The following is a 24385-nucleotide window of genomic DNA, read 5'->3' as shown; positions in this document are numbered from 1 at the left end:
CAATTTCTTATAAGTTGAATTTATTGCTGAAAAAATCGGACCACTATAGTAAGTTATCGATGAACAAAAGCACAGACAAATTGATTTCAACACGGGGGAGATCAACAACGAAATAGTTTGTGATAATGTCAAATGCATATATAATAAAACAGTGAATAAATAATTTACTGACACCTTACAATTGATAAATATATTACATAAACAATATCAATGGGATACCATACCAAAGTATGTTTTTTTCAATAAGACACAATTTTGACATACACGGAAATACGTGTAAAGTATAACATATCTTATTCTAACATTATTCACTGAGATGCAAGTCCTTCCTAAGGGTATAGGCAGAGACATGCATCATATAAGGCTCCTGTTGGAGGAAATTCTCTATGGCCCTTTGCCTGACTTCCTCCCAAGCGTAGAGGTCTCTGTATATTGGTCTTACGAATTTCATACGTCCCTGATGGTTCAGGAAATTGAGCACATCGTCCAGTTTATTTAGGTCTTTGCTTCTGACACACAATCTCATCCATCTGTACTGAATCTCGGAACTCTTGCTGTCGCTGATTTTGTAAGCGTCGTTGAGAGCGTGTAGCTTTTCAACGGTCATTGCATTTCTTTCAACAAGCTCTTGTAATAAATTGATGATCTGGTGCGGCGTGAATCCCTTTATATCATCAGGGGAAATGTTACCTCCTTCAGTGATCTTCGTCGCTAATGCTGTTACCGCTTTCGTCATTGACGTGTCATAGCTAAAAAAGGTATTAAATTTGATAAAGTACTGCCGAATAAATCGTGGGTTTCTGAGGACAAAATCGCCATTTAAACATATTGTTATCTCTGTACTATCAAAAGTGAATGACACGGATGACAATATGTTGTATATAGAGATATTGGTCTTGGAAACCAAGGTAACTATTCAATCCCTGAGAATCCGATTATATCTTATTTATTACAAAGACTATTCAATCACCCTCTAACCGATAATAATTATCGGCTACTATTGTTATCGCGTTAGATCAGTTAAAATGAACTAAAAACGAATATGGCAATTTTTTTAAGTTATCTAAAATAGATTAGATTTACTAGAAGAATACTAACTTGGGTATAACAGGAGGCATGCCATTATGGAAGAACCATGCATCCCAGTCAACACTGCTCAAGTTATTGTTACCACTGAAGTAATCCAGTAAATATTCCTTGAACTCTTCAGTGTCCAGTGAACGTCTCTGGTAATAGTTCAAATACGATCTGATGAATTTGTCAAAGACTTCTGAAAAAGATAACAATAATTACACTTAGATGACTCCTTATCTCTTTGTAACTGTGCTTAATAATATTCTTATGTTCAAATACATAGATATATCATATGTAGGGCAAATGTTCTCTGGACCATATCTTCAATATAACAAACAAAACTCGTTCATATAAAATTATTGTGAGTTTACATGGTCAAAATACTTATCTTTTGATTATACAAATAGAAATATTAAGTTCTTACCAGGTCCTCCTACAAGATCTTCTAAATAGCGAAGAAAGAGCGATCCCTTTTCATAGGGGACTCGTGAGAACGCGTCGTCCGGGTGGACTCCATTTAGGTCCGGCACCAACCTTGTTAGTGGGTTAGTTGGTCCAAATTCTTCATTTATCTACAAAGAAAATACATCTTACTAATATTATAAATGCGAATGTTTGGATGGATGGATGTTTATTACTACGTATTTCTAGAGCCACTTAAAGTATTTCGGTAAAATTTGGTATAGATGTAGAACATAGTCTGCACGAACACATAGACTATTAAGTATTTTATAAGTCCTTGTGCACTTAAAAAAACTTATTAGGAAAACAGAGTCGCGGGCAAAAGCTAGTATTAAATAAGTTACCAAAGTGTTGCTTTTGGTGTTTGGTAGGTATACAATGAGGATTAGTAACTTAAGTTAGACTTTCTTTATTGTAGATTTACTAAGATGATATATATTTATAATAAATATTTTAAATCAAAGTACAATTAGCTTACAGTTTCGGTGAGTTCTTGTAGTCCGAGTAAGCTATGGAAGTCGCGACTGCGCTTGGCCTCTGCGGGGTCCGCGATCAGCGAAGCGCCCACCTTCCTCTCCAGGAACACGGTGAACCCCTCGTTCAGCCAAAAGTGCTCAAAGTTCTTATTGGTGATCAGGTTGCCTGTCCAACTGTGCATGATCTCGTGGACTATTACGTCAGCTTGACTTCTATCCCCAGCCTAAAATCGTATCCATAATTTTAAAAAAATACATACTTCTTATTTACAAATATTCCAGTCTCCCACATTTGATAAACGATGGCTATACAAGATTTATTAAAATTTACTATAAATTTTTGATGAATTTTATTTTTATTTTGGGTATAAACCTGTTTTCCAACCAAAACGAAAGTGAATTTAATACGTTCAGTGCCACTGAATCAGCCTTTTTCATATAGTAAGTAAAATTGTAGTGGCATTTAAAGTGATAATTAACAATCTATCTAACAAACAAATACAAAAGGTGTTAAACATCAAAATATGCACTCAGTTACCAGTAATGTGGGTGTGACAAAGGTGAGACAGGGGTTCTCCATGCCTCCGTAGGGGAAGGAGGGCGGCAAGACCAGCAGGTCGTACTGCCCCCACTGGTACGGTCCGCACAGACTTTCAGCAGCCTTCAGATACTTCTCAGTATCCGCAAACTCCCATGCACTGCGCTCGATCTCCTCTTTCTCAGACCATACGTGTGATCTTTAAAATTAAATCATTTATTACCCGCCTAATACAAAAATCATGCATTACTTTGCATCTATATTGTGAGTTGTAACTACCGCAATCAGACATAAAATGGTGACCTAAGGCTTCACTTACTCTAGTGCGAGACATTTTCATTATGGCGTATTTAAGTAATTATTTAAGGACTGAGTGCAACAGTATCTAAAGTTAACCTATAAATTTAGTTGTCATTAGTGTCAATGACACTTAAATTGTACTGTTGTTGTTTACATTTTTATCGTATAATTTTATCTATATTACGTTTTTTTAATCTATGAAAATTGATGTTAATGTCATGGAAATATTGATATCTTACACCATACGATAAATTCATTATGTACGTTTATGTAATAATGATTGTATACCAAACAACCTTGTATTGGTTATTTAGTTATTGCGGTTAAGGAAAACTATTCAGTGGTTTACCTTTTGACTTGGTCAGTAAAATGCTGAATGTTATTTAAATATTAGTAGAGATTAGTTCTTGTTTGCCTTGTGTGTTTGCGAGTTTTTATGTAGCCACAACTAGGACTTTGTTATTCATTGCATAATATGCACAGTTTGGTAAAAGTCAATTAAAGATAGAATTACGAAAATAAAGTGAAATCTAACAATATCGTTGGAAGGATGTCGAAATTTGAAAGGCATAGTATTACGTTTTTCTTGTCACCCTGAGATCGTTATTTCATTTAACTGGACACGACACTGGATTGGGAACGGAAAAAGTTTTAAAAATTCTATTAGATATTGTCTATCATGGTATTAATATTTACAGATATTTTGGCGGGAGACATGCGCAGAACAGAATTTTAGGTGTAACAAATAGGGATGCGGAGAGAGGCCACTACGCAGCGTGACCTTGATCCGTTAAGAAATTTAAAAAAAAGTCACAATGAGATGTATATAAATTATTCAAACTTTCGTGAGACATTATACTAAACTGATATATAAACACGGCTAAACACGTGACTGATCGACGTGCCGCATCCGCGAAATAATACCAGTACCATTCATCCTGATGTAGGGCCTCGATGGACTCGAAACTAGTCGGTGCCGCAACCGGACGAATATACGCGAGTGTTTATATATCAGTTGAGATGTATATAGTTTGTATAGATAGATATAGATAATAAAGCATTAAGCAGTACATGTATACCTAATATTAAGTTCGTAAATGTTTGCGATATGCTTAAAACATAAATTAACATAGCCTTACCTAGGTCCCAGTTGCTTGCATTCCAATGCTCCTACAGCAATAGCCAGCAAATACGAAGGTATTGGCACATTCTGGTAGAACTTGGTCATAGTATTATTACTGTCGCCTCGGATGGCGCTCATCAGAACTTTAAAGTTCTTTGGGACGGAAACTTCGGCTTCGTACGTAAACTTCACCGCCGGCGTATCTTGGCATGGTAATATAGATCGAGCGTGAATAGGCTAAAAAAATAGTTAAAACATTTTTTTTTATTTTACGTGAAAAGGACATTCGTATCTTTGATAATTATAAAATAAAGTTTACCTGACACTGACTAAACATGTATGGAAGTTTTTTTCCTGATGTCTGATTTGGTTCCAGCCATTGCAGCGCCGAAGCCGTCGGCGCGGTCTGGTATTTTACCTTTATTGCTATTCTGTGAAAGATTACACAATGTCTTAATTAATATTTTATTTCAGCATAAAATTAGTCTAATACTACGCTGTCTATTCTTCTATTAGGAGGTTAAATAATCGAGTAATAATCATAGGTCTATATATTATTATTTTGCTGGCGATCTTATTAGACCTTATTAGACCTTCATAAACACACAAATAAATAAAATTGATACAATCAAGCAAAAAATGGGAAAAAAATCATAAACAAAAACTGAATACCAAACAACATACACCAAGAGATGTTACAAAAAAATAAATTTTCACTACATTTTTCGTCGTATCGAGAACTATATAGACGCAAATTCTAACAAAAACTTCCCTAAATACGTATAAGGGATAAAATTCGTTCATATCGTTTTGTACCTGTTTGATATGCATATTAAATATAATTAAATAGCCTTTGTCAGCGCAGAATTAAAAAAAAAACTTAGAATACTCATTCTTCCATACTCTACATGTGTGAAATTATCGAAAACCGTTTTCAATATAGTGAGTAGTAACAAACATCCATTCATCAAATCTTTCACATTTATAATATTAATATGACTAAATACAATGCAATAGTTAATTTCTAACCTAGAGGATTCCATTTCTTCATCGATCCTCTCCAATTTATAAACACGGTTACAAACCTTATCTTCTTTGTACATTCTTCGTTTATTTTCATTACAAATGTCAATTGCATGAGGTTTATACACATCATCCTCAAAGTCTAGAAATATCGTCGAGATGGCGGTTTCAATTTCTAAATTTTGTGTTATCACGCTTTAAAAGACATTTTTATGCTTGATTCTATCAATTTAAAAGCAGATTTTATTATATTTTGAGCTGTTAACTGCTTTGTTTAACTAACTCCAGTTTATAAATAAAAATATTTTCAACACTTAATAACATAATTAACATTTAAACAAGCAACAATTTATATGTATAGTTATATTCAGATATCTTGGCGGCTCTTAACTTTTCACAAGTGGTTGCGCAGGATAAAATTTTAGGTGTAGAGGGGCGAGGGGAGGACACTGCGCAGCGCACCGATGGCCTTGGACCGCCAAACATTGTATCAATCTTATAAACCCCAAATGATAAAAAAATTACTCTGCTTTGCACCCTGGTTTAATAAGGCTGCCAATATGGCGCGTTGTTTACACACAATATATGTTAATAACAATCTTTACTTGAATGGAGTTAGTCAATGAAAGCAGTGTACTTCTCAAAAGTATAAAATATACTACTTACGGCTCCTGGGGTCCATGTGAGTAAGGCAATGTGATAGCTAATCTAGATCCAAAGTTAGGTACATGTTTGTCCACCGTATATTTCAACTTTGAGCCATCTGATAATTCCACGGAATGTATGGTTAAATTATTCACATCTAAAACCTAATAAAGATATTTGTGAGATTTAAGATTCATCATTAGTGGTGTTACAAATTATGTGGAGCTTGATGAATTTATTTCATATGGTTATGGTCACTTGAACAGTCAAATTTTTCTTAATATATCTACACTAAGGGGTTTGGAGTTAATTTAAGTAATGATTTTTTATTGCAAATTTAAACAATATTAGTGTGATATATGGAATACTAGCAGATCCTGTGACTCCGTCACCACAGAACTAAAAAAAAAGTATCCTATGTATGTCTGCTGAACTATGTTATACATGTCAGCCAAATTTAAACAGGATCAGTTCAGTCACTCTGGCGACACCTGGAAACAAACATCCATCCATCCAAACACTTGAATGTTATAATATTAGTAAAATATGATAAATAATATTAGAATATTTATTGAAGTTATCTCACATGATAACCTGACATAAGAACAGTTCAAATGATAAGAATAATAAGATGGACATTATCTTTTGCACTTGCAAATGTCATATATAGGATTACTTGGATTTAAGTAATGATGGAAATACAAATTTTATTCTTGATATTATAAATTAAAAAGTTCTGTTTATAACATCAATAATAAAAAAAAAACATATTACATTTATGTATTATAAAAACATACTATTTCATCAGTGTGTTGCAGTAAATCAAAGTTTAGCACAGCAATCCCTGATAGGATTTTGGTATCAAAATCCACATCCCACACCAAATTTACATGTTTAATAACTGCTATTTCTGTAAAAAAAAAAATAAAAAAATAATTATGATGAAAAAAAGTTTTCAATGGAAATGCAGGTCTGTTCAAATACTAAAAAAATATAAAAAAAAATAAAAAATACCTGGCCTTGAATAAGAAGAAGGATCTAGTGGACTTAAGGCACCCATGGCTTTCACTTGACTATAACAAAAAAAAGTTAAGAAATAAGTCCAATAGTAACTCATTATCACCAAAGTTCATGTGCTTCACCAGTGAAATACAATTCAACAATGAACAATCATGTCAAGATAAAAATCAAAATTGATAGTTTCGTAACAAAAATTCAATAGGCAATTATATGAAAAAAAAGGATAAGCCATGTAAACTATAAGCAGAGGAAGTAACTTACGAACTTTAATATTTTACTGGTTATTCTCGATTAATTTTTAATTTAAGATTTCCTTATGTTAATACGATTAACGTCAGGGCAATGCTAAGCAAAACAGACTAAAACATATATGAGATGGTGTTTTATACTTTATGTTTAAAGAATTAAGGACAAAATATGTGAAAACACTTTTATGTAAACAATGATTCTACCAGGTACAAGTACTTAGATAAGAATATATTTGTACTATAAAAGTTTTGCACAATGATAAGATATTATCATAGATGTCACGGTAATGCACTTACTCGGGTATTGCGAAATGTTTATTTATTGCAGAATTGAAGAAGGTGGTTATATTATGTTTATAGGGATTAGAAAATAATGGTTTCGTCAATATTGTACTGCAGATTCTTTCACGTCGACAAATTACAGAACTTTTTGTACTTTTTTGCAAAGCTAGGCAAAAATGCCGCTTGACAACTTTTGTGCAGATGACAGCCATTTTTAACAGATAAAAAAGTTAGACTCATCAACTCATCAACCAGTCAACCAGTTACTGAAACAAAAATAGTACCTTTAATTTATTAAAATTTAATTAATTAATTATAATAATAAGATATTTAATTTTTTGTGTATTTGTAACATAAATATTTATATACCAAATTGAACGTTATGAACAGAAATTGTTTTACACAAATAATAGGTTTTAGTTGTTGTATTTATGATGTTACATTCTTGATGCTGTAACTTGCCGGCCGGCGTTACGGCGGTATGTTCTTATTACGATGAAAATGAGCATCCTTTTACTTATCAACTAACACTAGCAAGGATAAGATAAACAAAATTGCTTAGTATATTTAATTATCTTAATAACTTTAAATTTTACATATTTTGACAGAACAATTAGTTTATTTTTAAACTTCATATAGAAACGTATCTGTCAAGTTTGACATTAAAAAATAAAAAAAACGTAATGTGCATTTTTTTAATGCAAATATACCATCGGTGTCAATGTTTATAGTTAGTTTCTAAATAATGAAGTGCATGAATATGTTCTAGATGCATTGCTAAAAGCATTAAAGATAAATAATTTATTCTTACTTAAGATATTAATTGAAAAGTTTTGAGGTGATAAATGTTTTTGTACTGACAGAAAACATGCTGTCTAGGTTTCATAATTATCATGGATCAAATATTGTTCTTTTCGAAGACAACACCGTGGCTTATAGGAAGGCAAGTTTTGCACATGGACTAACATTTAGTGAGAAGCCTTTACTACCTGGTGAAATATTTTTGGTGGAAATCGAGAAAACAGAAAGGGGATGGAGTGGCCATATGCGATTAGGACTAACACTGCTTGATCCGCAAACTGCTGCGCTAGGAGATAAAGGACTTCCACAGTACGCTTTACCTGATTTAGCAAATACTGGTATGTCATGGATCTTTCCCATTTCGAAATCTCAGAACAATGTACTGATTGAGCTTGTCAACCAAGGGGCCAGTGGCCGCCGTGAAAGTGAGCCGAGAATTTCAGTCTTAGGTGAGGGGCACAACGTGAGTACGCCTCGAGGTTTAGTATCAAAAATGCTACTCAGACCACAAATTATGTCACAGAATGGTACACCACAAGGTATATTGCCTATGGATGCTGGTAGTAGAATTGGTGTTATGTTTATCCCAACCCCTAAAAATAGTAAGGATGACCCAGATGTGGCTGAAATGCATTTTATAATTAATGGTGAAGACCAAGGGCCCTGTACTAAGGGTATACCATATACAAGTGGACCAATGCATGCTGTGGTAGATGTGTATGGAACAACAAAGCAAGTTAAAATTGTTCAATTATATGGAGGTAAGTTGTTAGTTATATCTAATTACCTCTTTAAACCATTCAACATATAATTCAAGAAGCACAGTAAAAATTACATATATGTATGCATAGATGTATGAATTTAGAAGAAGTAAGAGAGGCATGTGAGGACTGTCAAGTGGATGTCCATGGTCTCTGCCTACCCCTCTAGGTTACAGGTGTGACTTATGTTATTGTTGAACATATCCTTACTAATATTATTAATGAGAAAGTAACTGTCTGTTCTTTTTTCACACTAAAACCATCAAACTGTTTTAAATGAAATTTGGTATGCAGATAGTCTAGAACATAGGATACTTTTTAACTCAAAAAAGGGGCTGTAAGGGGTCGAAAAGGGTGATAGAAATTAGTATGGAAGTATGGTTATGTTTAAAGGTAGCTAGAAACTTTTTATTTGGGCTGTTAATTTGATATAAATAAATATGGGATGAAAGTTTACTTTAGCATTTGTGAGGTTTAGGTGAATGTTTTAAGAGTTTAATATGTTTTTTTGTTATGTATTATAAGTAGCCTAAATAATTAAAATGCTACCCAAAGACCAGGGCACAGCTAGTCATTCAATAAATACCTAATGTAAGAATTTACATTTTATTTCAGTGAAACCTCTCCAAATTGTTTGCCGAGATGCAATACTACAGTATGTGAATAGTGGATCAGTCAAGGCACTCCCATTGCCAAAGTGTTTGAAAGACTTTCTCCTCTCATAGATGTTAAATGTGATAATTATAATTTGTGGTGACAATAAGACTATGTGGGAATTTAATTTTTAAATATTGACAATTATTGTCTGACATTATGAAGTTAGTTTGTATTTGTAATTAACATGCAAACACAATGCTTAAAATGTATATTAAAATAAATACTTTATAATTATTATTTGATAAAATGATAATTTAATATTAAATAAAATGTGTCTTGAGATGTATTTTAAAAGGGCTTAAAAAAGACAATTAGTAAAACATGTTTAATTTTATACTGATATAAGATATTATTATGAGTAGACACTAAAATATTTGAATTAGACAGTTCAAAATTAATTATATATTTTCATTGTTATTATAAAGCACAAAAGTATAATCAGTAGTGCCTACTAAAATGTTTTAAATTATTTTAATTAAATAACATACATATCACATATCCTTAAGATTAACACTGCCTGTTTGACCGCTTTTTATATAAAATCCTCTCAAACATTTATTGATTATTATGTGTATATAATACTAAAGAATTATAGCGAGTTCCTAAATTTCATTTGAAAGTATTCTATCCCATATATTTTGAAATTGTTATGTAATCACACGAATAATGGAATTGTATATATTGAGGTGATGTAATATATATGTAATACTTAGTGAATGTCACAAAAGGTGACATTAAAATTTTATAAAAGAAATAATTTGGATTAAAAAGTAATTTGTATGAGAGTAATAAAATTTGTATGTAGTTTCATATTTCAAATGTATACAAAAACACAAAGACATAGATGTTGAGTTAGATATTATGGATTTTTATTTGGCACTTCTGTACTTTCATTCGTCAACAGCTACTTACATCTTATATAAATATAATAGTATTGAAATAAACATAAATGAACTGTGGCTCACTTACACCCAGTGTATCCTTATAGATAATTAAAATATGTAGCATTACTATGTAAAATAAATGTTAAAAATCACTGCCAAACCCTAATCGGTGGTTAGGAAAATTTACCATTTAAAAAATTACAGATTTTATAAGAAACATAATATGTAACATAACTAATATAATCTATAGATTATTATACAAGGAATTCTTCATTTAATGTCCATACTTCTCTGGTGGATCTTTTTTTTTTTAATTTTTGTAGCATGGGTTGAGAAAATCAGACATAAATAATTACTTTGGCATCACAATGAAATAATAATTTAGGTATATACTTTGAAACTAATAAGGCCAGTGAGATGATATTAAAGGATGCGTATAGGTTTATTGCCATATTTCTTAATTGCCATGGGTTTCACTCTATTGTTTGAACATCCTGTACATAATAAATTGTTATCTCGTATTTTTTCGTAGGAAATGAGATAGACGAACTTGTGTTTTTGTACATGCGTTTTGCAGTAGAATATCGCCGTGGTATTTGAAGTTTCTCTTATGTTTTATTAAACTCGATTACAGGTTTTTGGCTGAATGTACTGTGAACCTTATTGTGCACCTATTATTTAGTTAGGTTATTGTTACGATGTGATGTTTTTAATTTGTTATTATTGATCTAATATGTAAATTGGTGGAGATAAAACCATGCGAAGATTTATTTATATTCAATAAAATATTTTGCTTTAGTTAATGTATTATTTGTTACCTAATAAAGATGAATATTACTAAAGTCGCGACAGTGGAAATACGATAAAAGGCGGTTGCCGCTAAGTGGAAATAAGCATTAAGCTTGTTAAAGTGTTATAGCCTAAATTGAAGAGGTTAGTTCACGAAATGCCAGTAACTACTAGATGACTAATCTGACTTCCTCGTTACTGGGTCAATATGATGATTCAGCTTATTTTAGTAAACAACAAAGTACGCATACCTAGTGAAATAAAAAAAAAACTTAAGGTATTCTTTGTTAGTAAATCTGATTAATTAATACTGTCATAAAGCTTGTGTCAAAGAAAATATATTTGATTAAAATTAGTAATTGAACAATAAGAGAAAAAGCTGAGCACAGAATATTTAGGTTTAATTTGTCTATCACTACCATTTGGAGAAACGAGAAGGTATGATTATTGTGCCACAAAGTTGATCCTTTTACCTTTTTACGTAAGGTAAGGAACTGTTTTTATATATCTAGGTATCTTCTTAAGACGTCTAGTAGGAAGACTAAATGGAGGACAGATATGATGAATATTTAACGGCCATGAAGCGAGTTCAACGCGAATCTATATACAGGAATTCAGCGTCCGTGTACATGTCGCCACGGGAGCGCCGACGTAAGAGCGATGGAAGGAAACAATCAACGTATACTTATATTTTTAATTAATTTGTAGTAGGGATCATGTTGCCATTGATACCACGATCGTTATCTAAATAAACAGTAAGAAGGCACTTGCTGTTTTTTCGTAAGAGAAGGGGGGCAATTTGCAGCGGTTCCCGTAGTGATTCGATGTCCATTGATATGCACAACACTAGAGGACGCCCAGATTTCTCAGTCCATAAGGGAGAAGCACATTGTTCTGCTCTGTGTGTACATAATATGTAATAACGTTATGTTGAAGTATGGAGCAGGAATGTTCATTTTTAAAGTCTTTGGATTCTAACTTATTTTGCAGTCTGTTGAGTAATATTCGCAATTTAATTTGATTTACTCTGCAATTTATTTTTATATAGAAATATAGCTACGGAAAGTTTAAACGGCGTGGAGCAAGCTAAACGCATTAGTACCATGGCGTCTTTCGTGCCCGATGAGATTGTGTACAAGCATTCTGACCTCTCCGTAAGGACGTATGAGACAGCTCTCATGTTTATTGATGTTTCCGGTAATTACATCTATTACTTATTAAACTCTACAACGAAACAAATAAGTTTATAGGTATTCTTAACAAATCTGGTATTGTACGAAAATATGATGAAGGTAATAATGTAATGAGTCTAAAACATTTTCACAGTAAACATTATTTATACGTCGCAAAAAGTCGAATAAAATCTAACGTGGGATTGTTTTAAGGCTTTACAGATTTATGCGAAGCTTACACAAGAACAGGTCGTGGTGGACCGTCGAGATTGACGCAGGTTCTTAATTCCTACATCGGTGCTATGGTGCAAGAGATTCTGACTCACAACGGCGACATATTGAAGTTCTCTGGTGACGCTTTTCTATCGATGTGGAAGAAAACACCCAGTGGAAACATGCAAGATGTTGTTCATAATGCGATTGATTGCGGACTTCTGATACAAAAGAATTACGGCAGATATGTGACTGACGTTGGTGTAGCACTTAAGGGTTAGATTTTAATACTACTTTAGTCTTTATGTATTTAAAAAGAGATGTTCCAAAATGAACATAACTGAGATTAGCTGAAGGCCTATAGAAAGATATAATATCATTCGGATCCCCGTTTATGACACATCTTATATGACCATATTAACATATTTGTAATGCGACTAATTTCCTGCTGATTACGATAATTTTAATATTTCTTTAATTTCAGTGAAAGTTGCAATATCAGCTGGTGTCTCTCATTTCTCCATCATCGGTGGTGGGGAGCTGTCTCTCGCGCATTATGTGATAGTAGGCCAGCCCGTGTGGGACGTGAAGACAGCGGAGTATATGAGCTCAGCAGGTGATGTGCTCACGACTGCTAGTGCCTGGATATATGTCAATGAAGCTGAATACTGCACACAGCCGTGTGGAGACGGCAGACATACGAAAGTACGTAACTTACAAACATCCACTAGAACAAGAATTTAATGACATTTACAGGCTACAATTACTCCATCGTCGGTTGAACAATAAAAACGAAAGAAATCGATTTTGTTCTTTAATGAAAGTGTATGTACATGGAGAAAATAGATTTATCATCACGTCTTCTGACTTCCAGTTACTCAAACTCGCGCGAACTAATAATTACTGAAGTTCTGTGCAAACTGTTTAAGCGTAGTTTGAGTAACAGTATCTATTAGGTACAAAACATTGAATGAAATATTGCAGGTACTTGGTATTGGTGCGACTTGGAAGAGAGTTGAGAAATTACATTCATTAATTGCATTTAGTAATGGTAAGTTGTGGTATATTTCTAAATATGCCTTATTATATTTATATAGTAGTTATTATAATTGAAATATTCATTTTATTGATGTATAATTAAAGAGGAACCTTTCGAATGTACCGAGCAAAAACATCGACCTGACGGTACCGCCGGTGTAAACTTGAGAGAATTTTCACGTAAGTTTAACAATTTCCTTTTATTTAAATATAAATGCCAAATAATAAACAAACTTTATGTAGACGCGAATTCTAAGATATCTTGGTAGCGGGATGCAGGGGAGTGCACTGCGCGACTATGCCAATGACCTTGGGCCGCTAAAATATTTGTAAAGAACTATAAAATCTCAAGTCAGTGAATGTACTAGTACGTCCAGCGGTTGTGGCCGCTATCCGAGGCTCGTGGGGCACGGCGCTGCGTCGCTTTATGTTGCGCCCTATCCTACGCGCTGTCGACAATGACGAGCCCATGAACTTCCTGGCTGAAGTGCGTCACGTGCTTATCGTCTTCATCAATATCATCACTAAAACTGTGACCGCTGATATACTGATTAGTGTTGTGGATGCTGCTTATAGACGTGTTTGCGGGTGAGTAGTGTTATTAGTATTTTCTTGTGTGGAAATGGGTATATTCCAGACTCTTTTGAGCTTGACTTTCTTTCTTGTTTGATAATCATTTTTGAATAATCATTGTAGTGTGACAGCGGAGGCTGGTGGACTAGTCAACAAAGTGTCGATGTTCGACAAGGACATGATGTTTCTCGTTGTCTTTGGTTTGCGTGGGCTCAAGCACGAAGACGAGGCACGCAAGGCGCTCGAATGCGCACTAACTCTGAAAGAAAATCTCAAGAACTCTAACATCATTAGCGTCAGTATTGGTGTTACATCTGGTTAGTTATTTTATTTACTTTAATGCTTTTTTGACTGTAACTCTATGGAGGAAAATACCGAACGGCAGTACACGAGATAAAATTTTGGACTAGGTCATAATGTAACGGATAATCTTATAAAGCGCGAAAAATATTATGTTGTCTTCTGTCAGTTGGGTACAAGAAGATAAAAAACGGTTATTATTTATGTGTAACGATAACAGTGTGCTATTTATCAACAGGTTCCACTTACTGCGGAGTCGTAGGTCACGTTTTACGACGTGAATACACAGTCATTGGGTCAGCTGTTAATAAGGTATACTTTGTCATATTGTTTTTACAATGGTACAGTAACCTGCAATGAATCAAAATTTCCTTCATGCCATAAATAAAACAATTAGGATGGCATCGCCCATGCTTATATCTTACTAGTTGTCGCCCGCGACTCCGTCCGCGCCGGTTTAAGATAAACTTAATTAGTAGCCTATGTGTTCCTCCAGTTTTACATTTATGTCAAACTTTAACGAGATCCATTCGGCTGTTCTGTAGATACTTTCTAACAAATATCCATACATTACCATTTGTAATATTAGTAAGATTGATAATATTCTTCAAATGTTTATTATCAGGCTGCTAGATTAATGACAACTTATTTGGACAAAGTGACATGTGATAAAGAAACGTTCTTGAAGAGCAAACTGGACCATGACCATTTCAAGCTGATGGAAGAGAAACCATTGAAAGGCTTTTCCAAACCAGGACCTATTTACGAATATAATAAACAGCGGTAAGTAACAATAAGTTATTTCATGTTATACAAATTTTAAATTTGAAATGTGGCATATCACACAGAAGACAGGCGTGAAGTGGAAGCAATTCCGCGTTTCGTCTGATGAGTGTGTGTCCCGGAGGCCTAGTTTAGTCCTCTTTCCCTTCCCACTCTTTTTCTTATAAGAAAAGGATGGGAAGTGTAAGTGGACTTTCCGGATGAGAGGATGCATGAGAACGGTAAATATTTTCTTTCTGTGCATCCTCTCCTCCGTCGATTGAAGGTAGGCAACGCATATGCAATTGCGTATGTCTATGGGCAACGGTCACTTCGCTGTTTCGGCGATTTCAGGTGGCCGCTCGCTCGTTTGCCACCTTATGTTATAAAAAAATAATATCATATACAAAATATGAATAGATATTTCTCAAGTATAGCTGTGATACTTTATTAATTCAGTGGCCACTTCCTTTGATTGTCTAACGAACATTGATTAATATGCATGTATGCGTTTATCAATTTTATAATTTTCGATTAAAAAAAAAAAACATAAAATGAAACCGTTTTACAATGTGTTATGCGTGTTAAGAGTTATGATTTATCTTTGTCACATTATTCGACTAGAATTAGTGAAATGAGAAAAAAATATGTCAAAAACACCTAAAGTAAAATATCTATTACTCTGGAATACAGATTATGTATTTAATCAATGTTATCATCAGCCAGTGTCTTTATTTTTTTAATTATAATGTCTTTTGCTTCTTGCGCAGTCGATCGGACCATCTGGGCTGCTGGAGGCACCCACTGCTAGGCCGTAACGAAGAACTTCGTATATACAAAATGACTCTACATAACGCTTTGGAACAGCAAAATTACAAGTTCACAAGATTTCGGGACCATAAATTTGGAATAGCATTTATAGTAAGAGTTATTTTAGACTAGCAATCGCCCGCGACTCCGTCAACGCAGAAATAAAAAAAATATAAGAAGCCTATGTGTTCTTCCAGACTGTGTTCCATATGTATGCCAAATTTCATCAAGATCCATTCAAGCCATACCTCCCTCCATCCATTTAAACATTCGCATTTATAGTATTAATAATATGTCCAAAAAGAAGAAGAGACTAGGGGTAGCACTTATAATTTTCTAAACAATTGTTGGTTGGCAATTGTTAGTTATTTCTGAGTTAGACACTGGAAGATAATAAAATTTGAATTACCAGTTTAATTCGCAGGGCCCACAACAAGTGGGAAAAACAAGGCTTCTAGATGAATGCCTCTACATAACTCCTAAGTTCGTACTTGTTAATAGAATTTATTTAAAGGACTATGAGAAGGTACTCAAGCATAATTCTTTTATTTTTAGCACAAACTGTATTAAATTTATTCTTGTGTATTACGTTGCCCTTTACTAGACGAAATTTTTAAAAGTTAAATATGTTATTTCTAGACGCCATTTGGTTTAATGCGTAAAATTGTTGCCACGATTTTTTCAAGCCATATGCGACCCGCAAGAGAAAGCCGAGAGAATAGGATAAGACTAAGGTAAGTATTTTTTTTTATATAATTAGGTGATAAACGAGCAGGCGGCCTCCTGAAATCGCTAAAATAGCGAAGTGACCGTTGCCCATAGACATACGCAATTGCATATGCGTTGCCTACCTTTAAACGACGCAGGAGGGGTTGCAGAGAAAGAAAATATTTTCTCTTTCCATGCATCCTCTCATCCGGAAAGTCCACTTCCACTTCCTATCCTTTCCTTATAAGAAAAAGGGTAGGAAGGGAAAGAGAACAAAATTAGGCCTCCGGGACGCACACTCATCAGACTGCACGCGGAATAGCTTCCACTTGACGCCTATCTTCTGTGTGGTCGTAGTATTTTACCGGTGAGCCGGGCTCTACCACTGTCAAAATTATCGTCAAGAACTAAACTTCTTTCAGAGTTCAATTATTTCGCCTTAAATAATGCTTGTTTTATAATGTAGAGATGAAATATATCCCAATTTTTATGTTTTATTTACAATTTATTAGTGTTGATGTAACTTCGTTACGTGCAGTGGAGATTTTAGCTGTGAACACAATATTCGATTGCCGTTTCCCCTTGCCTGAGAAGTTTTCTTATGCCGGAGACTTTCTCGGTGTATATGATATAAAGAAGATTATCAAAGAAATTTTCATAAAGGTGAGATTATAAAAGATTGCAAAAAACATACGCTACTAAGATGGAATCGTTTGAGTATTTGAGCAGTACTTTTACAAGCAATAGAAAGTAGTAAGTTATAGTGCGAGATGGTCTAAAACATAAACATTTTAATAATACATAGTCTTAATTTTTTCACATTCGTTACTATTCCAGAACATTCCAAGCCTTCGTTTAGTTGCCGTGACAGACGCGCAATACGCTGACGACGAGTCTTGGCGCGTCATACTCCTACTTCTAGATATTAAGAAAATCTTTTTTCTTTTCACTATAAGAAATACAGCTTTGACATCAGGTATGAACTATTAATCAAATCATAAATGTTAATTTGTATTCTAAAGAATCAAGCGTTGTTCAATTTTTATAAAAATATACGCCAACTAAATAGAAATAAATATAATATTTAGCATGGTTTTGGTATACCTTATGGCTATATATTTTTCTTGTTTTCAGCTGTGGCAAACACATGTTTGGAAAATGATATGATAGTCAAGTTGGAGGTGTCCGGCATCGACCGCTGGTACCACGCGGCGTTGGTCTGCCAAATGTTAGATGTTCAAGCCATACCCGCGGACTTAGAAAAGTAAATATATTAAAATGTATACAATTATTATATAAATATAAGACAAATAGATGACATAATGTAAATATTTAAATTCTCTTTTAACCTCGCTGTTTTTGGGTAGACAAAGTGGAAACAACTGCTAATATGACGTTTTGGTTCTCCGGTTATTTTTAAATTGTAAGTAATTGGTGTAAAGATGCGATAGCTGAATAATTGAAAAATTATCTTTTAAATAGAGGGCAATGATAGTTTGATAGTTATAAATGAGTGGTTTAAAAACAGGATGATAGAAAGTGCCAGCAATGGTATGCCGGGATGGATCCAGAATTTTGTCATATCGCTGGTACAAAGTGGAGACCTTACGATAGCCACGGTGACTCGGAGCGAGGCGCGCGAAACCGGGGCGGTCATGCCTTCGATATCCCTATTACAGCGACCAGATCATGACCTCTCACTTTATGATGAATCACTTGGAGCGCAGGTCTGTGTATATTGGTTATTGTATTTGAATTTGGAACGGAAACTTTTAAATTTAAATTTTCGATCAGGCCAGTATTTACAGTTTGAATATAAGTTTCGGGACTAAACAAGAGGCGATGCAGGAGACTGATGTAATACAAATGGCGGTTCTCGCTGATTCTTATACCTTTGAGGATATAAAAGGCGATGTTAAAATGGACGGTAATTACTCAATGAATTTCTATGAATAATTGATCTGGTATACTAGAGAAACACGTTGACCTGTCCGGATTAAAGTTGCAAAAGTCCACTGGATAAGTTTAGCAGGTGATCAAGATTTGTGACGTTTAAATTTAGAAAGTCTTCATCCACCATTGAACCGCTGAAAAGGGAGATATTATGAAAGAGTGGGACAAAATACGTAAGGAAATAGATTCAATGTTTATAAGTTCAGTGGTTATAAGCTGTTTTTTTTCTGCAAGTTCTAATTCTGAAGACGTACGACTCGCTAAGTCCTTTCGAGAAGATGGTATTGAAATGCAGTTCAGTGCTGGGCGAGGTGTTCTCCCGGCGCGTGCTGCAACATTTGCTACAGACGGACGAGCAGAGGAAGGTCGCACAGGGTAGGTAGACATGAAAAATAGCCTAGTGATAAAGATGATATATACATCCAAGCTGCAATGCATAACAGATGCAATGTATTTGTTTTATAAAAGCTGTAGCCAAGCTGTTCTCCATCCGTGTACTGGAGTGCGAAGGTGGTGACTTTACGCGAGACAGTTCTCTCGTGTTAGTACATCCAGCGCCGGTGCCTAACGACTGCAAGGCGCCGTACTGCCGTTGTTTGGGCATTAGACCTCCACGTAAGTTACTACTAGTAAGGGGCTGTTGAAGTTTAAAAGACTGTTAAAAAAGAAAGATGAACTTATATCGTAATGATTGCATTTATGGGATTTCCATTGTTTATAACCATTTTTACTTTAAATTTACATAAATTTCAGTTAGTAAGTGTGAGTAGTGATTTTTAATGTAATAAAAATGCATAGATTTTTATTAATATATTTTTTTCTCTAGTCAATTGTAAAGATCTGCCAATGTATGCTTTCTGTGGGTACATGAAATTTAAGCATATAATGTTTCGAACAACGACCTATGAGTTGCTTACTGAAAATCAAAAGGCAAGTTAATTTACTAGTTATACAGATTCCTTTCTTAATACTGTTTTAATACTAGTTTTACAATGTTCGATATTCTTTCTAATTTATCTTTCTTGTTAATAAAGTTTTAAATATAATTTTATTTACAGCGTAATATGCATACGAGGGCGTTACTGTACCTAGAACGATACACGAGGCGTTGTGTCTCCTGCGGTGGCGGATGCTTTGTCAAATTTTTAGGACTTAGATGTAACGACGTAAGCTACTTATCATCATCATCACCATGATTCGAAGACGGTGATCCGTTATCATCACGAATTGATTATAGTACAGTTATGTGTGAATTTAGATGTTGGAAGTTGATATTGGGTTACGTTCTGAAGTCTTTTACTTACTGAATAAGGTTATTAACCTAGCCGTATAAATGGCTATATAATAAGCTAGCTAAAAGTATAGACAAAAAAATAACATCAGACCAACAACATAGTACAGAGATTGAGACAAAATTTACTTTTAAATTATAAGCATAGTATATTTTGAAGTATCAGGAATAATCAACATTTAATTTTAATGTCTTCAGGGATTAATACGCGAAAGTGACGAACTGAAGCGTGTCCGTGAACAGATATCTGGTTTCAGCGCGGAGACTAAAACAGCAGACGAGCAGTATACACACCGGTCTTTTGCGATGCAGCCATCTATGGAGCTAACGGTTTTAAATTATACACCTTTTTATTTATTTTACAATATTGCCTTACTGAGTCTTTGGAATTATACCAAGGTACTTACTAAGTGTGATACTAAAGTTGATCTTTTGACTTTGATGCTGGTAATAAGTTTAATTGTTTTTTCTTCCTCTTAGATGAACGTCCGAAGAAATACGAATACAACCATATTGACGGAATCTGAAGGTATTTTAATTTTATTTTAAAAAAGACTATCAGCATAGTAAAAATCTAAAAACCATGATACATTTTAAGGTTTGGCGGAAAATGAGAGAAGAATCCGTCGCTTGACAGGAGAGTATGGCGGGAGTAGAGACGGTCGTCCATTTTTTTCTTATGACTTTAGCACTTGCGAGTGTTTGCCTATTCTTCTATCCGCATACTGTCAGGCTGTTGACCACTGCTTTGGTGCTGGTAATTATCCTTTATCAGCTACAGATTGTCCTATGGCTTAAAGTAGCTATACAAACAACTTTTATACACTTTACTTCTAAGCACATATTTTATGAACTGAATAAATTTAGTATTCAATAATCCAGTTGCTCAATGATAACAGTTTTTTTATTAGATCTTATTATAAACTTTCAGAGGAATTTGAGAAATTGTTTGAAGCTTACCTGGAATATACGGATTTAAGTGCTATTAATTTAAATATGCCGCAAGCGATTCGTCTGCTCTTTGAAGTGGAGACCTTGATTAATGTAAGATTAGCAGTTCCTTTCTAACTCATTGGCTCTGACAGATTAATACGTATTGAACATTGCGATTGTGATGAGATGAGAATACTGGCATTCTAGACGTTCAAAATCAAACAGCGGGTACTGTGTAATATTTTAAAGGGTGTATATTTTTTGCCATGAAAGTATATGAAAGTTTTCGATCATTTTACAGTCTGAAAAGTTTCGTACAAAAAACAAATGTGATCTTGAATGGATAAATGACTTCCGACTGGGGCGTATCCTGTCGCACCGCGGTGCTTGCCTCTTGGAGTCAGGCGACCTGGATGAAGCAAAGAAGCTGCTCCTGGAAGCATTGAAGCTCTTCTCTGACCCTTTTCCTAGCTCCAAGTAAGATGTTTGTTTTGATATTATAAATTTTCTTTGTGCCTTTGTCCCATACAACCCTTAATGTAACGTTTTGGTAGTTTAGCAAAACATGCTTTTTTACACTTTTTTATCCGAGTGACATTTTGCCATTTTTGTAGTGTTGTTTGCTTGATGGAATTCCCTGTAAATTACAGGCATGCCACACGTCTGCGACATATGTGCGTTTCCTTTAGCCAATTGATGGCATTTTACATCGCACCTCAATGCTACGTGGCCAGGGACCGCGGAGTGTCGGGCCAGTTCTACGAGTGTATAGCATGGACGCTTATCAGTTTGAATAAAGTATTTATTGTTAGTATAGTATAAAATATATTTATGATAAAAAAACGCATCAGATTTTCATATAGTTCCAAAAGTAAGTCATTCTATTTTTAAGCTCAGTGAATAGTGAAAAAGATGGAGTATGCTTCTCCTTAGTTGTATTGATATTATGTGTCTTTATATTCCAGGAATGTAGGGAGAAATCCAATGCAGTTTTAGCTGCAAAGTGGGCCATGAATTATGCTCTACGCACTGACTCTAATTTTCGACTGTTATGTATGTGCTATGGGAATATGATAACTTTATGTGCTCAGGAACGAGATGTACGTAAAAGTCTTTTTATTGCTCATTATTATTGATCTGAAGGCGACTAACCGATTTTACAGAATATTTAGGCTTCCAAAACATTTGATGTATGATAAATTGGCTTTGGCTTACCTCGCTTTTTAATTTATTTGTTCTTTTTCTATGGCTGTTATTTCAGTTTTCAAAGTGCGAAATGCTGGAGCAGCGATCAATGGATATATGTAATCGGAAGATTGGAAAAATCGACGTGACAGAAGTTCAGGCCGCGGGATATCTTTATACTAATATATTTCTTTTTCAGTTTGTATTTACTTTGAGTTTCTTTAATTATTAGTAAATCTTTGTATTTATAATTCTTCTGTGCGTGTGTATGTCACTGAACTTCTCTCAAACGACTGGACCGATTTTGATGAAATTTTTTGTGTGTGTTCAAGGGGATCTGGGAATGGTTTAGATTCACAATTTTGTCCGCTGGACAATGTTTTTAAATTAATTTTTAATTTATTAGTAGTTGTTGATTTTGGAATGTTTTACATTGGATCCGACAGACGGCGCTACCATCGCAGTGTCAAATTTTAAATAATATTCGAATTTTCAAATTAATGACGTGTAGACAGGACAACGTCTGTCGAGTCCGCTAGTGTACTTATAAACATTAACCTCATCAATCTTCGAAATCCAAGTGACACTTCAAGGTAGAATACGAATTCATTTATTTATTTCATTGCGGAATATTTTGTAGTGTGGAAAGTGGCAAGAGAGCGGAGAGTATAGAACTGGGTTTGGAGGTGATGCGTATGATGAGTAGCATCACGGAGCTGAGGACGCGCCAGGTGCTCGTTCTCTGGATCCTGAAGCTGCTGCTCGCAGAGACCAGAGTCCACGATATGATCGCAATTATGCGAGAGTTCTTTTATATGACTGACCATTACGATTTAAGTTGTGAGTCTGATAAATATCGTTGTAGAATTAATTGTTTAGTTGAATAAATCAATAATTTTACGTAATTTTTGTTACTTATTTACGATACGATTTATTTCAGCCGAAACCTGGTACTATTACTATGCGATGGTGATTTTATTGGACACGGGACATACCGTGGAGTCGTATAAAAGTTGCGAAAGATTCTATTTAAAAAAAGGCGACGCCATACTTCGTTCCAAAACTTCTGAAGCAGCATGGAATTTCTTCGTTTGCATGTGGCTTGTGTTAGTTTATCTGATTTTGGACAGATTGATTTTTGAAATTTATCGAGGTTTTTCATTGCTGAAACTCCTGCACAAAGTAATGTTTTCTCTGTTTTGTTAAAGAAATAGAGAGGGATGACAAATATTGTTTTTGTACCAGGAGTTACGGTAAAAAAAAACTAACGACAGAAATCCGAAACCCTATCTATTTCGTGTCTTTATATTTTTGTTATAATTATTTAAAGTACTATACGTGTGGGCATTTGGGAAAAGTCAATAATGTGGGAAGATAAGATAAAGCAACTTGTTTCAATGAAGTATGAAAGTCATGAATTCTGCGCTATGATATTAGTAAGACTGATCGAAGGACTGCTTATAAGTATGGTGCAAGAGGTATTTATCATATGTACTTTTTTCTATGATATTCATAATGTCCCTAGAAGGTAAAAGAGTGCATAGTATGTTTAATATTTCAGATAGATAATAGAAATGTAAGAAAAATTCAAATGTATGCGAAACTTGTAAAGTCTCTTTTTGGAGATTTAAACAGCGCTTGCAAACAAGCTCGCATGTATCAACCGAGGTGGGGAATTTTGAATGGTAATCTGTCGGAGAAATAAATAAGAACTATTTATTCTTAATGTGCTAATACTATCAAAATATTTTCTTTCAGATATTTCTTGTTATTAGCGTACTATAATTGTATAAGTGATAAAAAGTCGCGAGCTTTTAGAAAGCTCAGCAAGGCAACACAACTCTGTAGGCAACATCAGAATACTACTTTACTCATTTGGATTGATCATACAAGGAACGTTAGTATACAAATACTGAAAAAAATCAACAGCTGCGTATATTAGGTATCCCATGTCAGTTTTTATAGCTAGCTTTTTGATTTCAGCATTGGAATGGAACTTTAAAACCGATATTAGTGAATTATTGGACGGAACATATTAATGTTGACCATCAAATGGGCTATCGTGAATTAGATACTACTAAAGGCGAACAAATAATACCATACACTTTGCCGTTACCGAAAGACATGCCTAATTATAATAACATCTAATATTATAGTAAAATAAACTCATCATAATATTACATGAATTTATTTTCTATATATAGCAATGTTTAATTTATACGCAACTGCTATTTAGATAAATGTGTAGAAAAAATAGTAGTATAAAGTAGAGATATTACATTTACCGCTACAGTATGACATAAAGACTAATGTGTAGTCTTCGAAAATATTTATTTGGGAAGCTTTGAGAAAAGTTTTCAAAAA

The 24385-nt window shown here is 34.2% G+C and overlaps 3 protein-coding genes across 5 annotated transcripts; 2 read left to right on the top strand and 1 right to left on the bottom strand.

Moving 5' to 3' along the window:
- Positions 1–156: 156 nt before the first annotated feature.
- Positions 157–7440, bottom strand: LOC106114243 (leukotriene A-4 hydrolase). 2 transcript variants are annotated; one of them, XM_013307364.1, is made up of 11 exons: positions 7207–7440; positions 6656–6714; positions 6439–6551; positions 5663–5805; positions 4293–4404; positions 3990–4210; positions 2551–2749; positions 2015–2236; positions 1499–1646; positions 1099–1270; positions 157–749 (listed from the first exon to the last, which is right to left on the bottom strand). In XM_013307364.1, exons 1-11 carry the CDS (start codon positions 7401–7403, stop codon positions 305–307), a joined length of 2031 nt encoding a protein of 676 aa, XP_013162818.1. In that variant the 5' UTR covers positions 7404–7440; the 3' UTR covers positions 157–304. The 2 variants fall into 2 exon arrangements, with proteins under 2 accessions (XP_013162818.1, XP_013162819.1); XM_013307365.1 differs by lacking the exon at positions 7207–7440 and adding an exon at positions 6923–7074.
- Positions 7441–7897: 457 nt separating this feature from the next.
- Positions 7898–9598, top strand: LOC106114082 (neuralized-like protein 2). Its single transcript, XM_013307166.1, has 2 exons — positions 7898–8753; positions 9369–9598. Exons 1-2 carry the CDS (start codon positions 8060–8062, stop codon positions 9476–9478), a joined length of 804 nt encoding a protein of 267 aa, XP_013162620.1. The 5' UTR covers positions 7898–8059; the 3' UTR covers positions 9479–9598.
- Positions 9599–11599: 2001 nt separating this feature from the next.
- On the top strand, positions 11600–24371 carry LOC106114382 (adenylate cyclase type 10). Of its 2 annotated transcripts, XM_013307567.1 has the most exons (36): positions 11600–11762; positions 12132–12280; positions 12469–12744; positions 12953–13173; positions 13453–13519; positions 13612–13686; positions 13875–14094; positions 14203–14396; positions 14618–14691; positions 15005–15162; positions 15912–16062; positions 16376–16477; positions 16591–16685; positions 17172–17322; positions 17497–17635; positions 17794–17923; positions 18188–18386; positions 18454–18586; positions 18847–18987; positions 19081–19227; positions 19439–19542; positions 19671–19778; positions 20102–20233; positions 20384–20432; positions 20502–20660; positions 20835–20947; positions 21138–21313; positions 21487–21643; positions 21802–21936; positions 22098–22219; positions 22662–22861; positions 22962–23127; positions 23352–23499; positions 23583–23689; positions 23780–23918; positions 24005–24371. In XM_013307567.1, the coding sequence occupies exons 1-36, from the start codon at positions 11629–11631 to the stop codon at positions 24167–24169; spliced, it is 5136 nt and encodes a 1711-aa protein (XP_013163021.1). In that variant the 5' UTR covers positions 11600–11628; the 3' UTR covers positions 24170–24371. The 2 variants fall into 2 exon arrangements, with proteins under 2 accessions (XP_013163021.1, XP_013163022.1); XM_013307568.1 differs by lacking the exon at positions 16376–16477.
- The last annotated feature ends 14 nt before the right edge of the window (positions 24372–24385 follow it).

The sequence above is a fragment of the Papilio xuthus genome, unplaced genomic scaffold (assembly GCF_000836235.2).
Source record: "Papilio xuthus unplaced genomic scaffold, Pxut_1.1 DF828142.1, whole genome shotgun sequence".
NCBI lineage: Eukaryota > Metazoa > Arthropoda > Insecta > Lepidoptera > Papilionidae > Papilio > Papilio xuthus.
The sequence above is the reverse complement of the archived record's forward strand: the minus strand, read 5'-3'. Positions and strand labels throughout refer to the sequence as shown.